The sequence below is a fragment of the Bufo bufo genome, chromosome 5 (assembly GCF_905171765.1).
Source record: "Bufo bufo chromosome 5, aBufBuf1.1, whole genome shotgun sequence".
NCBI lineage: Eukaryota > Metazoa > Chordata > Amphibia > Anura > Bufonidae > Bufo > Bufo bufo.
This window is the reverse complement of record NC_053393.1, coordinates 68,223,127-68,245,609: the sequence shown is the minus strand read 5'-3', so window position 1 is coordinate 68,245,609 and position 22,483 is coordinate 68,223,127. Positions and strand designations below refer to the sequence as shown.

The window sequence follows — 22,483 nt, the reverse complement described above, 5'->3', positions numbered from 1 at the left end:
GATTACCTTTGTGTGTCCCCAACAGCTTTAGGGCAGACAGCAAGATCCGTCACCTGCTCATCTTCTGCCGTGGTCCCCTGCTGTATGATCGTCAATGTCTGTTCTAAGATTAATATGAGAGGGATGACTTTGTTCATGCCGCAGTTGTCTCTGCTGAGAAACTTTGTGGCCTCTTCGAAGGCCTTCAGCACCCAACAGGCATCTCAGGTGAGCTGCAACTGCTTGACCTAGAAGTAACACATGCTCCCTGCTGCTGAGGCTGTGTGGGGCACGAAAAAAAAATTGTTCATGGCTTTCTGCTGCTCTTAGGCCTCTTTCACACTTGCGTTGTCCGGATCCGGCGTGTACTCCACTTGCCGGAATTACACTCCGGATCCGGAAAAACGCAAGTGTACTGAAAGCATTTGAAGACGGAACCGTCTTCCAAATGCGTTCAGTGTTACTATGGCACCCAGGACGCTATTAAAGTCCTGGTTGCCATAGTAGTAGTGGGGAGCGAGGGAGCAGTATACTTACAGTCCGTGCGGCTCCCGGGGCGCTCCAGAATGACGTCAGAGCGCCCCATGCGCATGGATGACGTGATCCATGTGATCACGTGATCCATGAGCTTGGGGCGCCCTGACGTCACTCTGGAGTGCCCGGGGAGCCGCACGGACGGTAAGTACACTGCTCCCCGCTCCCCACTACACTTTACCATGGCTGCCAGGACTTTAGCGTCCCGGCAGCCATGGTAACCACTCTGAAAAAGCTAAATGTCGGATGCGGCAATGCGCCGAACCGACGTTTAGCTTAAGGCCGGATCCGGATCAATGCCTTTCAATGGGCATTAATTCCGGATCCGGCCTTGCGGCAAGTGTTCCGGATTTTTGGCCGGAGCAAAAAGCGCAGCATGCTGCGGTATTTTCTCCGGCCAAAAAACGTTCCGTTCCGGAACTGAAGACATCCTGATGCATCCTGAACGGATTTCTCTCCATTCAGAATGCATTAGGATAATCCTGATCAGGATTGTTCCGGCATAGAGCCCCGACGACGGAACTCTATGCCGGAAGACAAGAACGCAAGTGTGAAAGAGCCCTTAGAGACACTCGAGCATGTGCAATGTCGAATTCCAGCGAGATGGCAAGTCACGGATTAAGTGTGTTGCAGCAGGCCATTCTGTTGCTGCAGGTACCGGAAAGTATTCTTCGCCACATAAGAGTGGTCAAAGTGCTTGTACAATCCCCTGGCTTTGTCAGCACCTTGCGCAAGCCAGTGTACTAATTTAGAAAGCACTGCACCACTAGGTTGATGATGTGCGCCAGGCAGGGAGCATGTTTTAATTCGCCCAGGTTCATGCCGGCCACAATGTTGCGCCCATTGTCGCTGACCACATTGCCCATTTGGAGTCGGCAGGATGACAGCCATCGAGATGTTTGCTGCTTGATGTACTTGGGCAACTGCTAGCCGGTGTGGCTGCTCTCTCCCAGGCTGATCAGCTCCAACATGGCGAAGCAACACTTGACCTGACACCTGTGATAGTGCAGCGGCCTATTGCCAGCGTCTGGGGTATCCCTTGCCCCTTAGGAGGTTTCTACGAAATATGTCCCTCTTATAGAGCAAGTAAACATGACGCCAGATGCAGTTAAGCAACGAGCACATGGAGTCCCCTTCGTAGATGGTAGTGTTGGTACCCAGATGCAGGATTTCCAGAGTGGTGTAGAGTGGCCTACAATGTCTCTGTAGATGTTGTATGCACGTGTCACGGTGCTCCTACCTGGATATCCTTGGATCCCAGACGTGGTGTAGTCTGAAGCAAGTGCAAAGGGGTGAATAACTTGGATGATGAAGGAATAAGTGAGTCCGGACTTTTAGTAACGTTGAACACAGCTTTACTTGGCATAAACAGTAATCCAAACGGTTTCCAGACTTTATCTTGGTCATCAGCAGGTATTAACTGAATCTTAACCTTGGCAGGCAAATACTTCTGCAACAATCTCAGCTCTGCTAAGCGGTAGTTCTCTCAGCTCTACTATGTTGGCTGGCTTAAATAGGAACTTTTCCTCTTCTGTTGGAACTTTACTTAGCTGTAGTCTGTCTCTCACTTTAATCCTAGGAATCTCTTCCTGGCTTCAAGCTCACTTTAGCTTGGATATAGGCAATGCAAGCCCAGGCCTGTCCAGCAGGGGCTACTCTGAACTGACTCACTAACTAACTCCTCCCTCTCTAGAGAGGGCTGGAAGGGAGTTAGAAGGTTCCTCTCCAGGGAAATTATAATTGCCAATTTTGCTGCCACCTGCTGGTGAACCAGGCACATTATACTTTAACATTGTTTCATAAGAAAATACATACACACATTGCAGGAAATGGTAATAAATATCTGATATGACACAGGATCACACAATGCAGATAGTGGGGGGTACAAAAGGAGGTGGTAATGCCACTCTGGGGTATTACAATAGGTAGCAGGGGTAGTGCGAGAGACCCTGTGCCCAGCTGCTTTTGGGGATGAGAATGTGTTCATGGAGGAGAAGGAGGCAGATAATTGTCTGGTGTGGGAGCCAGGCCAACAAAATCATGGGGGGTCAAAAGGACCTGGCCTCATTACCGGGGTGCTGCCTCACCGCTGCCAGAAAAAACATTGACCTAGTGGGCCGTGAAAGACATGTACTGTCCCTGCCCATAAGAGTTGCTCTCGATGTCCACCATGGTGTAAACCTTCACATACAGGAGAATTGCAGGGAGCGGCCCACGTTGTCCGCCACTTGAGAGTACAACGCAGGGATCGCTTTTTGGGAGAAATAATGCCGGCTAGGAATCTTCCAGCAAGGCTAAGCCCACGCCATTAACTCCCTCCGCGCATCTACCGACCCGTGCAACTGCACACTACCCCTGTCTATTGAGCGCAGCTATCTTCTATACTTTCTCATCCTCCTAAAAGCGGCAGCAGTGTGATAAAGGCCATATTCGGCCGAAACGTCACTGCATATAAAGGCCGCACTTCAATAAGACTCACCTTTTTTGCATCATAACCGCTGGAGTTCATTTCATTATTATACGTCGTATTATACGACTCCAAGCATATACTGGCAGAGTGCCACAAAGTTCTATATCACAATTAACTCCCTAAAGGCAGCAGACTCAAGTAAATGGTACGGCAGCAACTGCACCGCCAGAAACTTGGCCTGGTAGGAATTAAGCTTGCGCACCGTCGAAGTGCTGAGCGTGTAGAGATGTTTCTTGGGCACACATTCTGTTATCGATGAGTGATGATGGAGCGGAGGAGGAGGAGTGTGAGCAGGAGAAACGGAAAGGGATGATGACGATGTGAGAGACACCATACTGCTCGTGCATGCGGCCTGGCTGGTGCAAGGGGAACCGAGAGAAGGAGGGAACTCCTGCCGCGGTGAATGGCTGCCCACGGGATGGGGTGAAGCTGCTTCATGCGGTTTAATAGAGCTGTGGAGATAAGGAGATAACTGCGAATGATTATGGGGGCGGCCATCTTGCCTGAACTTTTCTTAACAGCATTTAGAAAGCATTAAGAAAATAACTTTACGGCAGCCCCATGGGCCATAGACACAATGGTCAGGAGGGGAGCTCACTGACTTCTATGGTAGTTTTCTAGGCATGTTCTGTGACCTGTGCAGAGGTCATTGTACAAGGAAAGAATAGATAAGCTCTGACAATCACCTATTGTCTGTCATTCTAATCCTGCCTGTAATGATATCACCTTTGTGTATAGATAAGCAGGTAACTGCAGTAAAGTGATCTGTACAGAAGAAGAAGTGGCGTCTATTAGTGTCCAGTGCCAAAACTGCCGGGTTTTATGGGTTTTGTTTAAATATAGATAGTGACATGGAAAATTAAAAATTATATAAAAAATTATTTAAACATAAAAACGTGATTTAAACAATAGTTCATTTTCTGACCACACTTTCCCCTTAAGACTGGTATTTTATTTGCCAGTCTTAGTAAGAAGCATACTGGAGTAAGGTGCCCCAAATTTATTAAGTGGTGCCAGTTTCTCCTGGCAGTCTGTGTACCAAAAAAGCTAATCGCTTACCCTATTTATGAGGTGGAGTAGATTTGCTGTTGGGCCGCAGGAGTTTGAGCCCTTCATGTGAATCAATACCCACTAAAATTTTAAAAAAGTCTCTCATTTTTAAGCAAAATGCCACATTTGAGACTTTTGTATGTGTTCATAGAAGGAGCAGTATGACCACTTGCCAAGCAGATAGGAACCATAAAAGCCAGTTAATTAGGTAACCCATCTCCATGCCCAGTGCCAGCGTTAGAAAAGTCATCCTCCAGTCACTTACTGTAGAACCTCTATTAGGAAGACATCGAAGCTTGATAGATTATTGGTCATCATATCTTGTACTTTTTGGAAACTGTCCTGGAAGTCTGTTTTAGCAACTATAAGGGTTTCTGCCTAACTACAACTCTTTTCTATGACTTGTGTAGGTGGGTGGGCGGGGGGCAACAAATGTCTTATATGATGGAATTTGCCATTAAGAATATCTAATAAACTTCTGTTTTCTTCTAGTTTACGAAAAGCGACTCAAGGTCTGTAAGGTTTGAACAGGAAGGTGTGAAGGATGACCTCATTAACATTGAACCTGATGGAATTCTAAAGACAACAAATTCTCTGAACTGGGAGAAGAAAAAACTTTACACATTATGGGTAATGAGAATATGGAGAGTTTCTTTCCTAACTCTGAATATTATACATGTTTCCATGGGGCTACAGCCTTAAAGGGGTCATGTGATACAGAGAGTGGTGGCATATGGTTTGGATATGTCAACACTCTCTGTGGGTGGAGTCTGACTTCCAGACCTCCACCAATCCTCATAATAAAGGAGCCGCAACAGTAGTTAAAGGGATATTCTGGTTAGAACAAGGTATCCCCTATCCAGTTGATAGGGGATAACTGTTAGATCATCGGGGGTATGACCACTGGGATCCCTGCCGATAACAAAAATGGGGGTTCCTTGCACCCGTATGAATGGAGCAGTAGGTTAAGCATGCACACTTTAGCTCTATTCATCTCCATGGGAATAGCAGAGATAGCAGCATATCTCCGGTGGTCCCACAGACATTGAATGAAGTAGTGGTGTGCATACCCACCCTACTGCTCCATATAAGATCTGGAGTGGCGCTGTGCAGGAGACCTTTGTTCCTTCTTTTTTGACAGATTTACAAAAGGTTAGACCCTAACTGATCACAATGTTGTAGCATATCCTAGCAATATGCAATAGCCTGATTGGATGGCAATACCTCTTCAAAAGCAGCCTGTCACCAGGAAATTTAGTGTTAAACTAGGCACAATGGCTGCTTCATATGGGAATGAGCAGTTAAGTGCACCAAGGGCGGGCCCAAGCAACTCTGTGCTCCCCTGCTCCCTCTGCCAGCCCCTCCCTCTCCTTTTTGATTGAGATGGCCAGGTTCATGAATAGTCTTCTTGCCTGGCCCTGCCATTCAAGAAGGAGAGGGAGGGGCTGACAGAGGAAGCAGGGGGAGCTAGGGTGCACAGAGTGTCTTGGGCCTGCTTCTGGTGCACTTAACGGCTCAGTGGAATGCTTGAGTTAACTCTGTGACCTATGCCATGTAGATGGTCACTGAGCTGGGGGACAAATGACTGCTTCCGAATGTCTGGAAGATATCTTGATGGGTTCAATGCAGTTTGTACAGTTGATGGCTACAATTCTGGAAACCTATGGATGAAATTTGTATCTAAGCCCTCATGGGCAGTGTCCTCTCTTCTTCTGTACCAGTTTGTAACTCATGTTGTTCATGCTTAGTGCATTTGTGTAGATTCATGTATGTGCACCCAATTATCATATGTACAGCGTCAAGGAATGAATGGCACTTTCATTAAAAATTAATAATAAGTGATTATGTATGTTCCTTATTTGTAGGTGAAAACTACTGGCCATGACGGATCTCTCATTGAAGGTCCATATAATATTACTATAATAGTACAGGACATCAATGATAATCCACCAGAATTCAACCAGACAGAATATAATGGCGAAGTCAGAGAACAATCTAGGCCAGGTAAGTCATGAAAGGGCAGTATTCGTGTATGAGTAATGCCTCTTTTTCTTTAGGGTAGGATCAGACTTGGGGGGTGATTGAAGATGAATCTGAAAAGTGCACAGCCACCCTAAAGTCAATTGCATGTTTATTTTTAATGGCAGCAAAATTTTGTGCGTTTCTCACCAAACCATGCAGCCATTAGCAATAAGCAACATCCGTGGCTTGCATGGCATGCAGTTTTTGGCTGCATCGTGGGTGTGTTTCTGCAGCATGTGTGGTTATACCCTTACTGGTTGGAAACCCAATATACAGTGCCTTAAAAAAGTATTCATAACCCTTGAACTTTTCCAAATTTTTTCACGTTACACCCACAAACTTAAATGTATTTTATTGTGATTTTATGTCATAGACAAACACAAAGTACCAAGTATGTGTGAAGTGAAAAGAAAATGTCCTGTGGACAGATTCTCCCACCTGAGCTGTGGATCTCTGCAGCTCCTCCAGAGTGACCATGGGTCTCTTAACTGCATCTCTAATTAGTGCTCTCCTTGCCTGGGTGGTCAGTTTACATGGACGGCCATATCTTGGTAGGCTTGCAGTTGTGCCATACTCCTTCGATTTTTGAATGATGGACTGAACAGTCCCTCATGAGATGTTCAGCGCGTAGGATTTTTTTTTTTTAACCTAACCCTGCTTTACATTTCTCCAGAGATTTATCCCTGACCTGTCTGGTGTGTTCCTTGGTTTTCATTATGCTGTTTGATCACTAATGTTCTCTATCAAACCTCTGAGGATTTCACAGAACAGCTATAGTTATACTGAGAATAAATTGCACACAGGTGGACTCTATTTACTAATTAGGTGACTTCTTATGTGATTTTATTTAGGGGTATCAGAATACAGGGGGTGAATACAAATTCTCGCCACTTTTCAGATATTTATTTATTAACAATTTTGAAAAACCATATATCATTTTCTTTTCATTTCACACATACTTGCTACTTTGTGTTGGTCTATCAAATAAAATCCCAACAAAATACATTTACGTTTGTGGGTGTAACACGAAAAAATTTGAAAAAGTTCAAGGGGGTACTTTTTCAAGGCACTGTATACTTTTCTTAACATTCTCTCTATACTACATACATAATTTCATTAGTTTTACAAAATCAATAATTAGCACGTTTTTATGACCTATTTTTTTTTCCTTAAAATATATCTCCGCCTTCAATATCATTTTATTGGTTTATCTAAATAGTTTCGGAATTTTGTACTGATTAATATCTTTATGTATCTGATTCAGAGCTCCAAATTCCCTGCATAGAAACATTTTTTATAGGACAATTAGCAGGCTGCTATTAGCAGTGGGCACTTACTGTATACTGTGTATACATTGAATGCAATAATAAGACAGTATGCAGTAAGCTCTCAAGCTCCCTCTAGTGCTGGCTGTGAGAGTCTTTCACATAGTAAACTATTGTCATTGGTTCCAGTCCACATATACAGCTTGAAAAGCTGACCTTTGTAGCGTTTCCATTCCTCAGAAGAAGACGTTTGAATCAATATGCTAATTAAGGCCCCAAGTACCCAGAGGGCGTTGCCAGTGCTCAAAGTGCCCAGGCCCTCTGCTAGTATGCCATTTCCTCTGAGTTGCTTGTGAATGTCCTCTCCCTCTCCTACTTTTGTCACCCTTCTGCACAAATTTTTGTAAGAGCACGCACATCCTCCTCTTCCACTGGTCCCATAATGCGCAGCTCGGCGACGCATGCACATTACATACTCTGATTCTGATGCCTACAGTAAGTATTATAATGCTCAGATGGGCCAGTGTTAATATGCATCTGAGCAAGATTTTAAAGTCAGTGAGACAACCTCCTTTCGAACTATGCCCATGCAAGAAATCTATCCCTAGCTATATCCTTTTCTATGCCTCATTGAATTTACGACCAGTTGACTGTTGTATGGGAGTGTCCCATCTTGATGTTAGATGTCAGACCAAAGAAGGATTGGGAAGTTGGATTTCAACATGCCCAATCCTTTTGTTCTAAGAGGAGATAACCCCTGTCTAGCTTACAGATATCTAAAACATGTGGCCAATAGGGAAGAGTAAAAAAAAAATTATTATCTTCCAGTCTTGACTGTAGTGACAATCTTGATGGGCCAGTTTAACCCCAAAGTTTTTGGGTCAATTCTTTTTCAAGAAAGAAAATGTGGATTACATAGATGGATAACTACCATGTATCCCCATAGTTATATTTCTACTACATTTATTTTAACAAAACAATTTGAAGAATGTTAAAGACAAGTTACAGTTCTACCAAAAATATGTTTGCTAATTTTCTTTGTATTTTTACCAATGTAGGCATGCCATTTATCCAAGTTTTTGCAACTGATAAGGATGACCCAGCAACACCCAACGCCCAACTTGTCTACAGTATCAAGCAACAGCTCCCAGACCCAGTCAAGGTCAGATTTTTCCAGATCAACAACCAGACAGGGGAAATTTCTACCACCATAAATGGTATGTGCAGAGCAATCCGTTGATTCTATGAAGGCTTCTTGCAGCTTAATACTAACGCACCCAACAGCTGGCTCAATTGCTTCGACCGCAAAAGGAAGTAGGGTATTTCATTGAGAAAGACTGTGGGTCTTCATCCAGCTTATCTGATTATTTTTTCTCAATGAAAATACAGCAATCTCTGTCTAACTAAAAAAGGTACAATGGGGGGGAATTTATCAATGTTTATACAATAGAAAAAGGCAGTAGGAAAGCCACAAACCTTGTGGAAGGCCTTTTTGTGTGAAACTCTATGACTCTTGCCAATGCCACTTTTCCAAAAAATGGTCATCTGCACCAACCAATTATTTCACCACTGTAATTATTTCATTGTGCTTCACTATTATAAGATGCAGGAACAGAGTCAGTCTTTCAGAGTCTACATATAAATTGTGTAGGCGATTGTAAATTGGAGGTGCAGTTAGAGTTTCTCACCATCCATGCTCATGGCACTGAAAGGTAAATTTATATTGAAATTAGAATGTGCACAAAACTTAACATATCTATAGATATATTTAGACATATGCAGCCTGGGGTGTAGGTATTAGGGGTGAAGAAGTTAGCAGCCACATATGTGCTCTGGTGCCTGAGGGGCTTAAAAGCTCTCCTGGCCCATAAGAAGACATCAGTATGGTTATACAGGTTCCTATTCCGATTTGGCATTGGGGCCCAGGTGCTGTTATATCTCAGCAGCAGTGATCTTGTGCTTCAGTCAGCCGGGTGTTTCTACCCCTCATTTCTTTCTTGGAAACATTTCCTAAATTGAATGTTTACAGAAACAGTAGTGATTTAGGTCACCGAGGGATAATAAACTGCATCTGGTTACCAGCTCCTATAATAATAGTATTGATGTGTGTCAGATGGATATTTTGTTATGTAAATCCTGATTATTTCAAATGACGTGTTTACAAAAAAATCATGGTCAGTCATTTTCACAAAAGTAGCAAGGGATGATCCTCTAAGAGTAGAAGACGTAAAGTCAGGCCGATCAGCCCCAGCATGGGGCAGAAATAGAACACTCTTGTCTTCTTTGCCAAAAGCCAACTGAACTCTTCTCACTTCTATGCAAGTCCTTGAAGATCGCACAGATAATCCAAAACTACCTTGGCACCCGCAACCGGTGGGGTGGTCTCTCTCCTATGTGGGGTCACAAAAAGATATTGGCAGTATCTCCATAAGATCAGCCGTTGGTATGGGTCTTCACAGCAGCTCTCTTCTAACTGCAGGCTGCTCTTAGTCGTTTATGCCCCAAGTTCACAAGCTACATGGGAACAGACACAGCTCAACAGTCCACATGCACAACAGACACAGCTCAACAGTCCACATGCACAACAGAAACAACCTCCCATGGTGGTAATGCTATCTTAAATAGTCTCTGCTGCAGGGTGCCTATGGAAGGCATGGGCACTTGTACTTGTGTTTCTCCACAGTGGTTAAATAGTTACATAGTCAATATGGTGTATGTATGTAAAAAAGACATACATACATCAAGTTCAACAAGTGGGGATGTGAATTTTGCAAAGGGGAACTAAGACCCAGACTTCTACACATTTTTATAAGTATTAATGTTATTTAATTTTAAGAATTCATCTAAGCCTTTTTTAAACTGTCCACTGTTCCTGTGACCACATCCAGAGGTGACTATTCCACAGATTCACAGTTCTCACAGTGAAGAAGCCTTGACACCTCTGGAGACTGAACTTTTTCTTCTCCAGGCGGAGGCGGTGCCCCCTTGTCTTTTGAGAGGATTTTACATGGAACAGCTTTACACTATATTTTTTTGCTCGGACCATTTATATATTTGTATAGGTTAATCATGTCCACCCTTGGGCGCCTCTTCTAAAGACTAAATAAATGTAATTCTTTTAATCCTTACTCATAACTAAGACCCTCCATGCCCCTTTTAGTTTAGTCGCTCTCCCTTGTACGTTTTCCAGCTCCAGGGCATTCTTACTATGGACTGGTGCCCAGAACTGAACTTCATATTCCAGATGTGACCGCACCAACGCTTTGTAAAATGGTAATATTACATCCCTGTCCCACTAAACCAGGGATGCACAACCTGCGGCCCGCAGAGCCAAGGTTTGCGGCCCCCATCCTCCTGGACAGAGACACAGCTCAGCTGTGTTTCTGCCCATAGCCCTGCACGATGGAGCATTACAGCTCCTGCACTGTAGCAAGAGCAGGACGGTTCCCTGTCAGCGCTTCTGCCTTCTCCTCACACAGGTGAGCGGTGCGCTGTGCAGTTTAGCTCACGTGATCGCCGGGTGTCAGGGGCAGAGGACTGCAGAGCTCTGCCCTGTACAAAGCCCCCCCCCCCCCCCAGCAGGTTGGTTTTCCCTATAACTGGGGCTCCTTTGGATGCTCCAGTTACAGTGGAAATAGTGCAAAAAAAAAAGTCTGTGTCCCCAACGGGACAAATTATGTGGCAAATATATATATGTTAAAAGATTTGAAAAAATTAAAACATAATAAAAAAATACAAATAAAAGGAAAAAAATAGTGCAAAAAACAAAACAAAAAACAAGTCAGTGTCCCCCAGAGGTCTTTTAAAGACCTCTTAGGGGACATACAGTGCTGCAAAAATGTATTTAAAAAAAAAAAGAAAAGAAAATGTTAGCAAAAAGATGTAAAATAAATAAATAAAATACAAGTAAAAGAAAACTGTAAAAAGGAAAAATTGTTTACTGTCATATTATGATGCAAAAATATATTTAAAAAAATATATACAGTATAATAAAGTGATGATCAAAAAATTCTAAATAAATAAAATACAAAAAAAGGAAAATACAAAATAAAAAAGTCAGTGTCCCCCCAAAGGTCTTTTTGTAGCAGAAATACAGTATATAAAAAAAAGAAGTTAAAAAAAGAAAAAATTGTAAAATACATAAAAGAAAAAAACGCCCACACCAACCAAAACCATTACAATTATCATCCCACTTATGTGAAACTATATATATTGTATAATAAAACGATCCAAAACATATAGGGAACTAATTAGAATAATTTGCATATTTAAATAATGAACTATAGTTTGAATAAAAATGACTTTAAAAAAAAAACTGTACAGTTTCCCCCTAATAAAACAAAAAAATATATTAAAAACCCCTGTGTTATGTAATAAAAAGCTGCAAAAGTTATTTTGGTTGTTCAAAAAAATAAAAAAAAGTTACAAGTGTTTGAACCACGTGCGCTAAATCACAAAAAAGTGACTGCTCATTAAAGGGGTTGTCTCATCATGGACAATGGGGGAATATCGCTAGGATATGCCCCCATTGTCTTATATGTGCGGTCATGGACTATCTGCAGCAAGTAATCATTTTTCATTTTTTATTGCAGGAACTATATATATGAAGTTTGGGGATAAGCCTTATGAACTTCTCGTGGAGGTATCTGACCTTGCAGAGAGACCCTTCAACCACTTTGCAAAGGTGTCTATTTCTATAAAAGAAAATCTCTGGAAACCACCAAAACCAGTTACGATTGTGGAAAACTCTACAAGTCCTCATCCATACAACATCACCAAGGTACTGATGTGAAAAGTAGTGGGAATAATGGATCATTATATTTCAAGCTATGCTCCTCAATACACCCCTCTTAAAGAGCACATTTCAGCAGGATCAACTTAAACCAGGTATACAGCCTGGTAGAGTTGATCCTGCTGATTGCAATGATACCTGTCTTGTTAAAATCGGTTGTGGTGGTTGATTCTTTATGCAAATGAGGAATTCAGTGGACGCAGGGACTGGGCCTAACCCCTCTGTGCACCTCAGCTCCTCTGGTTTCCAGTGTTGGAGCACTGTAGCCCTCATTTGCATTTTTTTAAAAAAACTTTTGTTTTTTTGTCGGGGGGGTGCCAAAACTGACTTTCACAATTCCATAATCATCAGGATCAACTTTTCCAGACTATTCTTAGTTAAATAGGGTTGGTCCTGCTGACAGGTGCTCTTTGCTGGCCATACACATTCTGTTACAAAAATGCTTCAACTGTGAGATATACTTTCTATGTTGTGAGATGGTCACTCTCTACTGAGGTGGTCGCACATAGTGATGGACGAACATCGGCCTGGACGGCGATAAAATGTTCGCAAACTGCACGTTTATGGCGGGCCCCATTGACTTTAATGGCAGACGAACCTGAAAAACCTTCAGGTCATATATGCAGCCACCAAATACTTACTAGAAGTGCACAAATTGTCCCACAACATGGACAGTGACATACCAGAGGGGGATCACTGGCAAAAATTCCAACAAAAAATATGTATTTTAATCAGGGGCCATTTTTATGTGTCTTAAAAGGAAACTCTCAAAAATGTGCCCTGCTGGAGCCTAGAAAAGTCTTATTTTAGGCCACAGGAGTAGAGTCCTCCCACTAGGCGGCACAGGCGCGTGACGTCAGTGAGTGAGCGCCGCCCGCCCGCACTTACTGCTGTTACCGGAACTAAGACAGAGTAAGATATCCAAGTTAAGAGATTAGCAATGATTAAAGTTAAAGTTACTGATTAGTTTATAAATGTACTCCTGTGAGCGTCAGAAGGGGGATCTGTGGATGGCACTGTTTAGGGGAGGGGGATCTGGATGATGATTAATAACAAACATACATATCTAAATGGCAGGGGGGGGGGGGGGGCGCACTTGGGCAGCTCAGCCTCTGTTGGTGGTGGACCTTGTCCCAGCTCTGAGTACAGGCACAAATCACTGAAAAAAATGCACCAAAATGATACGGAACTGACAATACTAGCTAATTCCTCAGGCCGATGTTAAAAGCTGAGAACTTTGCCAATATCTTCCAGTCAGGAACGTATCGGAGCCCCTCATGCACCACGTCACGGTGTCTCAGCACGCATGGGGTCCTACCACTGAACTGCCCGTGGTGTGTGAACAGGGTCTGAACCAACTCACAGCCAGGCTCTCACATGCCTCCATAGTGGTATCACCAATGCACTGTCAGGTAGGATAAAGCTGTGAGCCGCACCCACAACAGACCATGTGACACAGAAGCCGCACCCACAACAGACCATGTGACACAGAAGCTGCCAGGTGCAAAGAACGTTACCACCACAATGAAGTGGCACATTCCATACACATAAAGACAAAAACTCACTGAAAAAAGTGGCCTTAACGGGTGGAAATGCTCCAAACCCAGACACTGTAGCGTGTATATAACCAGGGGAGCAATTCCTCTGCATACGGTCCACAGATAACGGCAATCCCCAGCAAAAAATGCGTACAATGGAGGATGCCGGTGCGGACCGCATGCATCACAAGGACATCTTACACAAAATGATACATTGTGCAGATAAAAAAAATATATACATACATAAATCACTGCAAAAAATGCACCAAAATGATACGCAACTGACAATACTAGATAATTCCTCAAGCCAATGTTAAAAGCTGAGAACTTTGCCAATATCTTCCAGTAATGAACATATCGGAGCCCCTCATGCACCACGTCACGGTGTCTCACGGCATCCTCCATTGTACGCATTTTTTGCTGGGGATTGGCGTTATCTGCGGACCGTATGCGGAGGAATTGCTCCCCCGGTTATAGATATGCTACAGTGTCTGGGTTTGGAGCATTTCCACCCGTTTAGGCCACTTTTTTCGGTGAGTTTTTGTGTTCACGGGACTACAGGCCCCAAAATTTAGGCATTCATCTGACATAAAATAACTTGTGATGATGTGGCTGGAGGTACATTAGGTGGTCACTGGATAAAAATTTTACTGTAGGCCACTGGAGTAGAGGCCCCAAAAATTAGGAATTCACCTGACAGAATAGGCCTTTTATGCCGCTGTATATACATAAGACAAGGACCATTCTTTGTTCTGGGTAGTGGCGGATATGTATGGGCTGGCATGAAGAAATTCAATTAAACATGGTCGTCACAGGTGTTGAATTCCTCAGAGATCCATGCCTCATTCATTTTTAGAAATGTGAGGTAGTCCACACTGTCGTGAGCTAGGCGAGTGCGCTTATTGGTCACGATCCCCCCTGCTGCGTTGAACGTCCTTTCTGACAGGACACTCGACGAGGGGCAAGCCAGTAGTCCAGGGGTTGCTCGCTTCTCAGAGCATCCACATTGGCCGTTAACCCGATGTATTCGGACACCTGTCGGTCTAGGCGTTCCCTGAGGCTAGATCCGGAGGGCGGCTGTCGATGGGTTGTTTGCAAGAATGATCTCATTTCCGAAGTGACCAACACATCTTCAAACCGCCCTCTTCTTGCAGGAGCGGTAGGATTGGTACCCGCTCCTGTTTGGCTGTGGGTGGAAATTCCCCTGCCTGCGCCCGCAACAGCAGAATGCAGCATCTCTCGCAGCAGGGCCTGGTAATGCTGCATTCTGCCAACTCTCTGTGATGCTGGTAACATGTCCATCATTTTGTGTTTGTACCGGGGGTCTAAGTACATTGCCACCCAGTACTGGTCCTTGCCCTTCATGCTTTTTATACAGGGGTCCCTCTTTAAACACTGGAGCATGAAGGCCCCTATTTGCACTAAATTGGAAGCGGTGGAGCGCCCTGGCCACGGACAACACCAGGGATCCCGGAAAAGTTTAAAGTCCCCCTCAAAGCCTGCTCTCCTTGCTCCTCCTTCTCCCCCCAGCCACCATCCTCCTCTGACTCCTCTTCAGACTCCTGCTGACTTGGAGTAGCCCCCTTGGGATTTCATTCAGAATTGCGACTTCCTCATCTTCCAGCTCCTGCTCCTCAACGGCTTGATCAATGACACGACACAATGCACGCTCCAGAAAGAAGGCGTAAGGTATGATGTCACTGATGGCGCCCTGGCTGTGACTGACCAATTTGTTGATCTCTTTAAATGGCCGCAGAAGTCTGCATGTGCCGCGCATTAGCAGCCACTGGCACAGTGAAAAGAAACCAAGCTCCCCAGAACCTGTCCTGCTGCAGAGTTCATACAGGTAGTCCTTAACGGCACGTTGCTGCTGGAGCAGCCTATCAAGCACATACAAGGTGGAGTTCCAACGCGTCAGGCTGTCACAAATCAAACGTCTGACGGGCAGGTGGTGTCGCCGCTGAACTTCAGCAAGGTGAGGCCATGGCCATGTAAGATCTTCTAAAATTGCCAGAGATTTTCCTGACCTGCCGCAAGACATCCTGGACCCCGGGGGATGCATGGCACGTGTGTCATTTTGCCCTGTTTCAGCGCGCTCAGCAGATTGGCACCATTGTCGCACACCACTTTACCAACTGTCAAATTTAGCAGGGTTAGCCACTGATTGGCCTTTGACTGCAGAGCTGAAAGCAGTGCAGGACAGGTGTGGCTCTTGGCTTTCAGGCACAACAGCCGCAGCACAGCATGGCAACGTCTCACCTGGCACGTTGAATAGGTTCTGGGGGGCTTGGGGGGCGCAGCGGAAGAGGCGATAGCAGTGGAAAAGGAGGAGTCAGCCAAGGAGGAGACGGAGGATGGAGTAGGAAGAGGAGAAGAAGAGGCAGGCCTGCATGCAATCCGTGGCGGTAACACCAAATCCAGACGGGAGCCTTGGGATACATGCTTGACTGCCGTCAGAAGGTTCACCCAGTGGGCAGTAAAGGCTATGTACCTTCCCTGCCCGTGTTTGCTAGATAATGTGTCTGTGGTCAGATGTATCTTGGCACCGACACTGTGTGCCAGAGATATATTCACTTGCCGCTGAACCTGGCCATATAGCTCTGGGATGCCCTTCTGGGAGAAATATTTCCTTCCGGGGACCTTCCATTGCGGTATGCCAATGGCCACAAATTTTCTAAATGCCTCTGAGTCCACCAGTTTATATGGCAGTAGTTGTCGGGCTAGCAGTTCTGACAAGCCAGCGGTCAGCCGTTGGGCAAGAGGGTTATCCGGCATCATCAACTTTTTACGCTCGAACATTTGGACCACAGAAGCCTGCCTTGTGCCAGATGAACGCAACGACGGCATGGTGGAAGATGGAGTGGAGGACAAATGGGAGGAGAGAGAAGAAGGAGAAGGAGAAGAGGCAGGACGTGGAGCGCCGGGGGTGTGGCTTTGTGGGTTCTGACAGCATTGCCCCCACTGGGCTCGGTGATGGGAAGCCAGGTGCCTTCTTAAGGCGGTCGTCCCTAGGTGAGTGTTGGGCTTACCGCGACTTATGCGTTGACAGCACAGGCTGCAGATGGCAAGACTATTGTCAGAAGCTGACACGTTAAAAAAAGCCCACACTGCGGAGCCATGTGCTGGCGTCCTGGGAGCGCCAGATGTGACCATGCATGGTGCATGGCTCGCTCCAGATACATTTGCAGTATGCTTTTTGCCTCCTCTGCCATGCGAGTTCTGCCTGCTTCTCCTCCTTCTCTGCTGCTCCATCGCTCTCTCTGAACTCCCCTCCTTTTCCTCTCTTGTGAGCACCCACGTGACATCCATGGACACGTCATCATCGTCAACTTCACCACCACTGACATTTGAGATCTCAGAGTAGGCAGCAACAGCGGTGACCTCCCTCCTTGGGCTGATCTGGGTACTGTCGTCAGACCGCTGGGTGGCAACCGTTGCTACCTCCTCTTCCTCATCCGATGTCAAGAATGGCTGCGCATCGGTAAGGTCTGGGAATGGAATGGGAAAACAATTCATCTGACTTCGAGTGGAGGGGCTATGGTGGTAGTGGTGGTGTCTTTGGGGGTGCACACAGCAGAGAGTGAGGAGGATGCAGATACAGAGGATAGGGAGGGTGCAGAAGTGGAAGGCTGAATGAGACACTCAACCAACTCTGGTGCGTCCTTTGAAGTAATCACACGCGTCTTCTCCAACTTCCCACCTAGGCCCTGGCCTGGTGCACCTGCCCGACCCCTACCACTCCTGTAGAATGGCCTGTCTTTTCCTCTACCTGTCATTTTCAAAATTACCCTGTGCCTAAGTCCCTAGAGAAGAGCAGTATTTGTGGAAGCAGGTATGTTGCAGGCCTCAATCAATATTTGGGGGGAACAGATATATCGAACCCCTTAATCAGTATTTTGTGGAAGCAGGTATATCGCACCCCTCAATCAGTATTTTGTGGAAGCAGGTATATTGCAGGCCTCAATCAATATTTGGTCGAAACAGGTATATCGAACCCCTTAATCTGTATTTTGTGGAACCAGGTATATCGCAGCCCGCAATCAATATTTGGTGGAAACAGGTATATCAAAGCCCTTAATCAGTATTTTGTGGAAGCAGGTATCCCGCAGGCCTCAATCAATATTTGGTGGAAGCAGGTATATCAATCCCCTTAATCTGTATTTTGTGGAAGGAGGTATATTGCAGGCCTAAATCAATATTTGGTGGAAGCAGGTATATCAAACCCCTTAATCAGTATTTTGTGGAAGCAGGTATATTGCAGGCCTCAATCAATAGTTGGTGGAAACAGGTATATCGAACCCCTTAATCAGTATTTTGTGGAAGCAGGTATATCGCACCCCTCAATCAGTATTTTGTGGAAGCATATATATTAAACCTCTTAATCAGTATTTTGTGGAAGCATGTATATCGCAGGCCTCAATCAATATTTGGTGGAAACAGGTATATCAAACCCCTTAATCAGTATTTTGTGGAAGGTATATCGCAGCCCTCAATCAGTATTTTGTGGAAGCAGGTATATCAAACCCCTTGATCAGTATTTTGTGGAAGCAGGTATATCACACCCCTTAATTTTTTTTTTTGCCACAACAGTTATATCACACCACTCTGTTTATTTGGGGCAACAGCTATATCGCAGCTGTCAATCAGTATTTTGTGGAAGCAGGTATATCACACCCTGAATTATTTTTTTTAGGGCAACAGGTATATCACACCCGTTGCAAATAGTTGTTCCAATAGCGCTTGTCCCTCTATATAGCTGCGGTATCGCAGCAGAAACGCACACAACTGCTGCACAATACAATGCTAGAAAGTATATTATTAGTATATCACACCCCTCTGTATATCACACATATCGATAGCACACCTTTACCAGTCCTTAAAAGGACTTTTGTGGCCCTATTAGCTAGCGTTTGGTGTCTCTAACAGCCTGTCCCTGCTCCACAAAGCAACCTCTCCCTGCACTGGCAAAACACAGAATGTAAAATGGCTGCCAGATCGGCTTCTGTTATAAGGTGGGGGTGTGTCTATGTGCTGAAACGTCTCAATTGACTGTCCTGTCCCACCTGATGGATGTGTCATGGGTCAAAGTTCGGCACAATGCAAAAGAATATGGCACCGGCGGACATCGCCATATGTTCGCATGTTCGGCGAATCGAGTCAAGGCAATCTCTAGTTGCACATGCTCAGTTCCATCCTTCAACTGCCACCAACTGCTAGAAGCTGTGACAGTTACAGGGAGTGAGCTGCAGCAGGAAGGACATGCCTGCTAAGAAAAGTCACATCCCCTGAGCTACAGCAGAAAAGACACTCCTCCTGAGAAAGGACATCCTCCCCCACCCCCGAGCTGCCAGCCTAAAGAAAACCTAGCAGAGCAATTGGAGCAATGAATAGGGAATCTCTGGATAATGTGAGGTACATGACTAGTTCTAGATTTCTTATAAAGAGATTGTCATGTACTATATGTATATATTTTTTTTACATCTGCAGTACCCAGAGGACTACTGCAAAGGGTTTATTATTCCCAAAAGGGTAATTTAATGTTACCGAGTTAACTGTTATTTATTGTTAACACTTATGTTTCTGTGCACTGTGTAAACCTAATAGCCATGTATAGGATTAACCTTAGCAGGCTGTTTAGGTTACCAGGGTAATGTCCCCCGGTTAGTTAGTTCCCTGTGTCTGAGGACGAAGGGGGACCCCCTTCAAAAAGAGTTTTGGAAGTGTTTTATCCTTACACTTTTATCACTAAAAGACTGCATTTTATACTTTTGAAGAACAGCGCCCCGGGGAATCCTATATTTTTTCCTCTCCGCAGATTTACTTACATCAGACTAGTTAGCAAATTATTTTAATTTACCTTGGCTATTTATCTAAATTGGCCTAGTTAGTGGTCTGTCATGTCATAGAGATACATCACGGATCAAATTTGCCCAGCAGCGGATTGGAAACTTAAAGTGCCTCTGGAAAAATAAACCAAAAGTTGGCCCATGTTGTAGGTCCAAATTGATAGAAGACTGGACAAAACAAGTAGGCAGGGTCAACAGAAGTAGGTGGGTCCCTTAATACCGTAGTGCAGTACAGAATACCGCCCCAGCAGAACCAAATACCACAGTGCAGCACAAAATACTGCCACCCCAATCAAAGTATTCGACTGTATCACTATCAGTACAGTTGAGTTCAGGAGAGCACCTTTGGCCATTGATCAGTATGTGCCTGGCCTGCAGCCATCAAGAGGGCTTGGGTGGCCTCCTGGGCATCGGCCCACCTGGAAATTTCCCTGTAGGGTCTATGGACAGTCCGCCTCCACATTTGCCTATCTTTTGAGCTTAGCCCCCTGCAGATTTCCAGACTTTTAATGCACCTAGCCTCTTTCAGCGTCATTTAGACTTTTCCATTCATGGAAACGGCCATTTATAACACTGTTTTATTCCAAAGGGGTTTGAACACTATTATACTCTACTGCCCCTCTGTGACATGACATCTGCTTATTTGTAGCTGCACACGTACTATAGATGGTAAAAGAGGGGCGAGGAGTGGCGCTGTTGATCCTTTGATCCCACCTTCCCCTTGTGTATTGATGGATTAAAGCAGATCTATAGACAAGGTATAAAGTCATATTACAAGGACAGGTCCACATGTGTATTGAATGGGATAGGGGAGAAAGGTGCTGCAAGACTGACCCCCCCCCCCCCCCAAAAAAAAAAAAGGTGAGGGCAGCTGAAATCCAACATGCCCGATCCTTATCTCTACCCAACTACAGCTGTCAGGGGAAAAGCGGGAGGTCTTGTACACATTAGATGGTTGGCCATTACTAAAGTAAATGACAAAAGCAACCAGGTTTCCATGTATAAATTGGATAATGGTGCCACAACCCCTTTAAAAGTCTAGCCAGTGGATTCCGATATTGCATACAGAGCCTAAGGCCTCATGCACACAACCCATCCGTATTTTGCGGAACGGAACAGCTGGCCCCTAATAGAACAGTACTATGCTTGTCAGTTAATGTGGACAATAATAGGACATGTTGAATGCAGGAAGACGTAGATTGTAATCAGGCGGCACTGCATACACTGATCACGCCGTGTTTGAACCGGGCCACATGCAGTGGGAAACACTTCTCAATGTGGTGCTCAGCAAGAAAGTAACTTATAGTAAACAAATGGCAACTTGAAGGGAGGAATAGGAATAAGGTTGCGGCACTCACCGAAATGTATCAAAGGTGTCTTTTATTGTGGCTTCCTCAGCAGGTAGCAGAAAGGATCCGGGGCGGACACAGTGCGGACACAGTGTGTCTGCCCCGGATCCTTTCTGCTACCTGCTGAGGAAGCCACAATAAAAGACACCTTTGATACATTTCGGTGAGTGCCGCAACCTTATTCCTATTCCTCCCTTCAAGTTGCCAATAATAGGACATGTTCTATTTTTTTGCGGAACAGAAATACGGACATATGGAAACGAAATGCACACGAAGTACCTTCCGTTTTTTTTTGCGGACCCATTAAAATGAATTGTTCCGTATACGGTCTGCAAAAAAATTGAATGGACACGGAAAGAAAATACGTTCGTGTGCATGAGCCCTAAGTATGAGGCATGTGCTCCGATCGTGTCATTAGTTCTTTAGACAAGTTAATGCCCCATGAGGCAACTTCTCATCACATATCATAAAATCATTCCTCCAAAAGTACGATAAAATGAAAACTCCTATTGCACAGTTCATTAAATAATGCAGTGAGGGTACCGAAAAGGAAGGCAGACCACGTGTTACATACAAGGGGAACGTGGCCAGGGAGAGTAATGTTATGGTATTTCAAAGTGGAGTTTGTAAAATAATCCACGCAATGGAAAATATAACCAGACGTTGTGTGTTTCAAGAGCCAAGGCGGCCGAACACTGATTCTATTAATGCTGTGTGAAAAGAACAGCATTTAACCCCTCCATTGTTGGAGACTAGAGCATCTACTCTTCCATTGTGCTCTCCACTCTATCAGTTTCCAGCATACTGTATTTGCTAAATATGGAGGGGAGGGGAAGAATATGAACGGTGGAAATTATAATGGGTTTCTACTTTGGAAAATGTATGTATGATTCAATTTTATTAAAGGGTTTGTCCACTTTTAGCACTTTGTTTTTGTCAGAAGGGTTCCTCAAGGACTAGCTTATCATAGGATCTCTTGAAATATATAATCAGGGTTTCAGAAATGTGAACTGAGGTTGTAAGCACCCCTAATCGCTGCAATTTCATCCAGGAGGTCAAGGTTTTCTAGGGCAATTGTTTATTAGGATGGTGTGACGTTAGGAGATCCTTTTGTTTCTAATTCTGGATAACCCCTTTAAAGAGTATAATGTTGTGAAGAGGAGAACACGGATCTCTGCATGGTTTTTCAATTATACTATGTTATTGTCTTCTTTGTACTTCAGGTCACATGGAACGATAACAGTGTGATTTATGAACTGCATCAAAGAGAAAAATATCCGAGGTTTCCATTTGCTATTGACCAAAACGGAAATATTAATGTGACAGAACCATTGGACAGAGAGGAACAGGACCAGGTAATCGACGAGGCGTCACAATATTGTAGTAAATGTAATAAGTGATACCTTACTGTGTGTTTTCAAGGATTTGTCCAAGCTTTCTATTATTAAAGAGGTGGTTCACCTTCGGGGACCTTTCAGACAGACACCCCACATGGTCAGACCATACGTCAGTATTACACTTTGCTGCTGTAACGGATCTCCTAGCACCCCGACCGGGTACCTCCGTTGATAGCTGCTCCTAGTGCTTCCCGAGGACTCCAAGCACTCCACTTGACACCGTAAGCGCTGCAGACCCCAC

General features: G+C 44.6%; 1 protein-coding gene across 1 annotated transcript in view; it reads left to right on the top strand.

The window, feature by feature from the left end:
- CDH17 (cadherin 17) overlaps positions 1 to 22,483 on the top strand; it is a 103,456-nt gene that overhangs the window by 49,133 nt on the left and 31,840 nt on the right. Inside the window, exons 4-8 of the mRNA XM_040432017.1 lie at positions 4,526 to 4,663; positions 5,899 to 6,037; positions 8,379 to 8,537; positions 11,913 to 12,100; positions 22,069 to 22,200. Coding sequence (XP_040287951.1) covers positions 4,526 to 4,663; positions 5,899 to 6,037; positions 8,379 to 8,537; positions 11,913 to 12,100; positions 22,069 to 22,200 — 756 coding nt within the window. The remainder of the gene's footprint in view (positions 1 to 4,525; positions 4,664 to 5,898; positions 6,038 to 8,378; positions 8,538 to 11,912; positions 12,101 to 22,068; positions 22,201 to 22,483) is intronic.